Raw genomic sequence first — 6525 nt, forward strand, 5'->3', positions numbered from 1 at the left:
AAAGGGAGAAGAGCGCAGCAGGCTCTGCTGAAAATGTTCCTCCAACTCAGTCAAAAGAAGGTTTTTGATAGATGAAAATGAATAGAAAAGTGGAAGCAGAGCAGGCTTGCTATCTCGTTGTGTTGGTTAAAGTTCAAATTCAGATTACAGCGTTATTTATTCATCACACTCTGATTAGACCTGATTAGAGGCTCAGAGATCACGGTTAACTTTCATATAAACCAGACTTAAGATGAGGCATTATGTCTCATGGTGTTCCTGGTTAAACTGAGCATAAACGAGAAAAGGGAAGGAAACGTTGAAAGTAAATGGAGGAAACCAGTGTGCACTGTGATTGAAAGTAACTTGTGGAAATGTTAATGCCCTTACATGTCCATCAGTGGCTGCTGGAAAACAAACTCTATGTAGGGTATTTTTCTGAGGTCTCCAAAGCCGAATGTATTTGTTCAACAAAAATGCGTGCAGCTACTTTGCAATTATAATATTATTTTTTCTTTTTTTTTACCCGCATGAAATGACTCATATGGCTGGCGAATGTACTTTAGACGCTCACAGCCTCACAGAGCAGAGTGGGATAAACAGAGAGATGTACGAGAGACAAATACAGCATCCTTGCAGTACAGTATATCAGCGAGTTGAGACCCTGCGGTCGAGCAAAACATTGTTATTCCGCCCACCGCTCAGCGGTGACGTCAACAGCCCGCCTGCATCAGCACCAGAGCAGAGAGGGCATCGTTAGTTTCCGTGGCAACAGAGACACGGTGAGTGACGCAGGCAAGACTGAGAGAAAGGTGAATGAGTTGAGGCGGGAGAAGGAGAGAGGGAGGGGCGGGGTAGCGACTGCAGTGCAGGTTGTGTAGGAGGTCTGTGGAGGTGTCCTGTGCGTGTGGGTGTTTGATATGGAGACTGTAGCCACAGCGCCAGTAACATGAATGAGATACATCTTGTGCAGCATTCACTTTATAATGTTTCCAACACCGATGGAGAGCACATTTTCTGTGCCAGCCACACAGGATGCAGTGTCCAGAATGTGTGAGTCATTTCGCAACCCAGGGGTGTGGACCGCACAGTGTACCGAGAATGAAAAAAGAAGGGCTGTTCCTGCAAGGCAAAATTAGATTAGCCGTGACTTTCTAACAACAAACCGAGAAGAAAGCTTGTCCTCTACACTCAGGTAAACAGGCTGTGTCAGAGGTTGTGTAAGTCACGGAGAAGTGTCCTTTGACTTTGACTCTCTGGGGAGAAAGGTTCTGCAACACCTTGTACCACTCACCGTGCGTCTGAGCAGCTCCACCGGAGCAGCTGGTTGGGGGTTAAATGTTCACTTGGGGACTTGGGGACTGGCAAGACCCCCCCCAAAAAAAAAATAAATAAATAGAGTGGGTGTTCATGTTTGTTATTCCTTTCAACTGAAACTTCTCTAACTTTAAATCTATAGATACAAAACAGATGCTTGGCTTTCATTTTCAGTATTCCCGTGGCTCGAATTGCACTGTTTTTCATTAAAACGCATTAAAAATGACTGTTGTCATCTTCCTCCTGTCTCTGATTTATTTCCCGATTAAAGGGAGAAAAAATAAATCCACAAATTCCCCCCCCCCCCCCCGCGTTTATGTGTAGTATGAGCTGTGCGGAGAGAGAGAGAGATGCATGCCCAAACAATAGATGGCAGTATTATCCATCCACGTCTTGTGTGCCGTTTCCTTTCAGCTGTGAATAAGAAGAAGATAGCACAAAGCGCAGACAATCCTGGGATCCTTGTTAGTGCTCATTTAACACAGCTCCAGTCACATTAACCGAGGACAATGGCCAGTAAGAAGAAAATAGTTGTCACAGGTGAGAGCTCTTGATTGGTCAGCGGACTGGAGATAGGCACAGTGTGTCTGCAAGTCTTTTTTTTTGTTTTTTTTGCAGAGCTGTTATATCTCAGAGTTCTTTATGTCTGAGCTGCACAGTTACTATTGCACTTGAGCTGTCGTGAATACATCATGAATGGATGATGGCTCTGCTTTCAAAGTTAACGCGCTGCAGAGAGTAACGTCGCTGTCAGGGATAAAGGATTTTTGTCTCCTGGCTTTGATAATGGCAAAGAAATCACCCCGTTTCTCTTCACTGTGTCACGTGCTTTTACTGCAATTAATTTTTAACTTGAAGTAACCTTTACACTTTAAATGAAGGGTCCCTTTTTTTTTAACATCAGTCCTGTACCTGCTCTCCATTAAAGATAAGCACTCTGTCTCTGTTGCTTGCCTCGCCACAGATGTGGTTAATTAGTTTATTCTTTTTTTTTTTTTTTTTTCTGCAGGGTTTGAGCCATTTGCTGAGCATACCGTGAACTCCAGCTGGGTTGCTGTACAGGTAATCAGAGATTAATGATTAAGAAAACGGTTTAATTTATCTCCAAAGTTGGGAAAGTCCTGCTTTGAAGCAAGGGATGCCTCAATAAAATGCAACAAATGAATACAAAAGAACACCATATACACTGGCCAATTACACTTAACAGGCCAGATCAGGGGTTCTAATTGCTATACTCCAGCTTGACCATGACCCTGAATTGAATAAGTGTAAGAAATTAAGTGAATTTGTAATGAACATATATGGAAAAATGCTTTAGTAAATTCACAAAGGGCTTGTTATACATATTGCACAAAGCTGTGGATTAAAGGGTCTGTCACTTTGTGCTCATGTTTGTTTATTGCCTGGAAAGCTAATTGCAATTATCTTGTACATAAGCACTGGGTGTGTTCACAGGAGCTGGAGCGGTTAGGACTGGGCGAGGCAGTAGATCTGTATGTGTGTGAGATGCCCGTTGAATACCAGGCTGTTAAGCGCCTACTGCCGTCTCTGTGGAAAGAGAATCAGCCACAGGTATTCAAAGAAATGCACACTATCTTACAGATGGAGTTTTGTATGCATGTAGTGCTATGCAAAAGTCTTGAGCCACTCATTTCTTTACATTTTGTTAGGAAAACTGGAAATGAGTGTAGTGATTTAACAGAAACATGTGGAAGCACAGTATGTAAGGCAAAAACAGTGTAAAGTTTTAACGTGACGACCTTTATCCTCGACACAGCCTGAACTCTTCTAGGCAAGTGTTCTTGTTATTTCTTCAGGAGTAGTTCTCCAGGTTTCTTGAAGGACATTCAAAGCATTTTCCTTCTTTGAATGTTGGCTGCCTTTTGTTCCAGTCTTTATCAAGATGATCGCACACAGTTTCAAAAATGTTGCAGTCCTTGCTCTGCGGAGGCCAGTCCATGACTGTGGCCATACACTTTCCAGGTGGTATTGAAATTTTGATTAGACTCGAATCATAGCAGAGTGTCTACTGTTTTACAGGCTGTTGACTCTCACTGTTGAACCTCTCTCCTGGCCTTCTCCACCCTGAGAATGATTTGAACCAAATATTTCAAAGACTGGTTACTTGACAGCTATTTCTGATGTGGCTTCAGTAACAGTATACGAATCATTTCAGTCCTTGTTTTTGGCTCTGCCACTTTGACCCTTTCATCTCCACTGTCCTCAAAATTTGCACACCATTTGGAGAACTAGTGGGAATCGCCTTGTTGGTGCAAGAGTGCTTTTTCCGCCTGTCAGCTGTCATCATTAGCGCATATACAGAAATCGAAACAATTGTTCTTGTGACAGGCCTCTAGTAAACAAAGTGCCAAAATTTAAAATGTGGTGCTTTGTCAAGTTGTCTGAGTTAGTTAATCAGGAAATGGTCAGGGTTGGCCTCATAAGTGAAAAAGCAGTCAATGTTCAAAGAAAGTCTTGAGTAATAGTTCTCCAGAGCACTTTAAAATATGAGAAGTTTGCTTGCTGGAAGCAAAAGACCTTTGCACAGTATACAGCAAATGCCCAAATGAACCAGTGTCTCCTGTTTGATTTCCTGTGAACAGCTTGTGGTGCATGTCGGTGTTTCTGGATTAGCCACCACAGTCACTCTTGAACGGTGCGGTCATAATAAGGGCTACACGCGTCCAGACAACTGCAGCTTCTGCCCGGCCTCCCAGTGCTGCGTGGAGAACGGCCCGGATTGCATAAAATCAATCCTAGACATGGATACAATCTGTAAAAGGGTCAATGACGCTGGCATTGGCATCACTGTGTCCACTTCTGAGGATGCCGGAAGGTTAGTGATGTTTTTGAAAATGTTTCATAAATAACTCACCTGCACACTTGGGGTGTGTTCAGCCACTGTATATGGGTGGCTGCCTTTTGTAGCAAAGGAACACAATAAGATATCTTTCAAAGTAAACAGTACCATACAGTCAGCAAACATACAGTGTGTTTGCACAGCTTTTGTTTACACGTCTGTTCTGAATGCTGCAGTCGGGCCCAACAGACAGAATCCATAGCTGATAACAAGGGCCGATAAGTGTGTGTTTTATCTCATCACAAAATGAAGGCATATGTGCACATTATTCTATTTAAATGCTTAAAGCCGATGCTGAAAACTGCAGTCGGGGATACGTCCATTACTGCAGAGTTGGCACACAGACTTTGAGTGCATCTCCCATCAGTTCCTCCTGACTTTTGCTTTAGAGTGCAATTATTTCTAACATCCACCTACTTTGGCCCCTGGCAGGTACCTGTGTGACTACACTTACTACACATCTCTGCACCTGGGAAAGGGCCGTGCTGCTTTTGTCCATGTGCCTCCTCTAGCAAAACCCTACAGCGGCAAGGATCTGGGTAGGGCCCTCCAGGCTGTCATACAGGAAATGCTGAAACTGCTGGAGGGGAGTCACAGTGAGGAGGCGCAAAAAGGCACTAAGCACAGCAGTGATAATCCTTAACAAAACTTGACCACTTTTGACTGACTTACAATATGAGGGTACGCACAACTGGCCAGGTGTAATGTTTTCATCTGAGGGAAGCTGTGCGGCTCCCAAACCTGTGACATCCAGGGCCAACTGTCGACCTGGAGCTGCAGAAAATGAGGGCTTGATATTCACATTTGTTTGTCACATCTGTGCCTCACCTGGGTGTGGTGTCTTAGAAATATTATGCCTCTAACACTCCCAATTAGGTTGGTGTCTGGAAATTGTCATTCCCCCATGTCGCTTTGCACTTCACCCACAGAAATGTGATGACTTTCAAAATGTGAACCTGGAAAAATGTGTTCATCTCAGGGAATATATTGCAAATGCAATCAGTAATGTGATTAACTTAATTTGTCTGTCCTGTGTGTGTATGGTAGGATTGCAAAGGAAATCGAATGGAACACTGTGTATAATTAAAAAAAAAAAACAAAAAACAAAAAGCTTCATACAGACTTGGTCTTGTCCTTGTTGATCTGAAATCTTTGGTCAGATTATTTATGAACTTCGCACTTGACAACTTTTAGACAGATCTTGATGTCAGTCATTAAATTCACCATTTCCCTTTAGGCCGTTCCTCAACAGCTGTTCATCAGTCTCTGTACAGCCTCTTGAAAATGCAAAAAGTTTTAGGCCTGCAGTTTATCTCGAGACGGTGTACTCGGTGAAACAATTAACTACTTCGTCACACGTCCTGTCACACTGAATTCTTTCATAACTGACGTACTCTCGGATTCCTGTGATGCTCAGCTGAGTTACGGTAATGCTGGGCGTGATTAAACAGACCTGCTGAACCTGTTCTGACCTGATGGATTGGGGGAAGGTGGAGAAAGCTCATGATTACAAACAACCTGCTCCTATAGTTCTAATGCACTTTTTTTTTTTTCCTCCCCCTCTTCTTTAACACTTGTTACTGATGTAAAACCGGTGTCAAACATGAGGCGCGAGGGCCAGAATCAGCCTGGCAGAAGGCTCCGATACAGTCGTGGGCATTTTGCAGCTTGTCCTACTGAAGAAGACATCCCTTACAAGTGTTCATTTCACACAAAAGTAATAAATGACAGGATTTCCTTTTTTTTTTTTTTTCCCCTCACCATCTACAGCAGAAAGTTCTTTTACAATGTGTCCATAATAAAAATCAATAAATGGGACTTTTTTTGATAATTAAAACTTTTCTGCTTTATATTTACAGGACAGTGTGGGAAATAAGCAACCATAATTTTTGTAATTTCGCACATTTCTTACAATTAAAGCCCAAAGAGTCATGCTGACTAATTTATTTTGTTAAACAGAGCTGCATTTCTTTATCATGTTGTAAAACTGAGACACTGTTAAAATTGCACTCCTTTTCCTTATATTGAGATAACACTGGGATTAAATGTATGGTTAAACGTATTTACAGTTTTCACAGTTGGCACTATTAGGACCAAAGTGGGCTGCATGTGGGCCCCAATGTAAAATGAGTTTGACTTCCCTGATGGAAAATTGTTAAAATACCATACCAGAAGAAAGTGCAAGGATTTATGTGAACCTCATAAATGCTATAACCTGGTTGGACCTCATAGCAATTAGTAACTGATAAAGTACAACAGTGTGTATTAAAACCCTATATTTTAACCTCCAAGGACCTGGCGTCCACATATGTGGACATCACATTTTGGGTTATTTAGACCAAAATACTCAATTTTGCTCTACAAGGGCC

At 42.4% G+C, this 6525-nt stretch overlaps 1 protein-coding gene across 2 annotated transcripts; it reads left to right on the forward strand.

Moving 5' to 3' along the window:
• The first annotated feature begins 1729 nt into the window (after positions 1–1729).
• On the forward strand, positions 1730–5049 carry LOC121814373 (pyroglutamyl-peptidase 1-like). Of its 2 annotated transcripts, none has more exons than XM_042219986.1 (5): positions 1730–1836; positions 2306–2358; positions 2734–2868; positions 3900–4132; positions 4589–5049. In XM_042219986.1, exons 1-5 carry the CDS (start codon positions 1806–1808, stop codon positions 4797–4799), a joined length of 663 nt encoding a protein of 220 aa, XP_042075920.1. In that variant the 5' UTR covers positions 1730–1805; the 3' UTR covers positions 4800–5049. The 2 variants fall into 2 exon arrangements, with proteins under 2 accessions (XP_042075920.1, XP_042075921.1); XM_042219987.1 differs by having other exon boundaries at positions 2752–2868.
• The last annotated feature ends 1476 nt before the right edge of the window (positions 5050–6525 follow it).

The sequence above is a fragment of the Haplochromis burtoni genome, unplaced genomic scaffold (assembly GCF_018398535.1).
Source record: "Haplochromis burtoni strain Fernald_Lab_line unplaced genomic scaffold, NCSU_Asbu1 Contig_41, whole genome shotgun sequence".
NCBI lineage: Eukaryota > Metazoa > Chordata > Actinopteri > Cichliformes > Cichlidae > Haplochromis > Haplochromis burtoni.

Bases quoted from the DNA above. Each gene is read 5' to 3' on its own strand.
- LOC121814373 (XM_042219986.1), top strand. From the start codon at position 1,806: ATGGCCAGTAAGAAGAAAATAGTTGTCACAG. The intron at 2,869-3,899 runs GTATTCAAAGAA...TCCTGTGAACAG, and splicing joins GGAAAGAGAATCAGCCACAG to CTTGTGGTGCATGTCGGTGT. The intron at 4,133-4,588 runs GTTAGTGATGTT...GGCCCCTGGCAG, and splicing joins ACTTCTGAGGATGCCGGAAG to GTACCTGTGTGACTACACTT.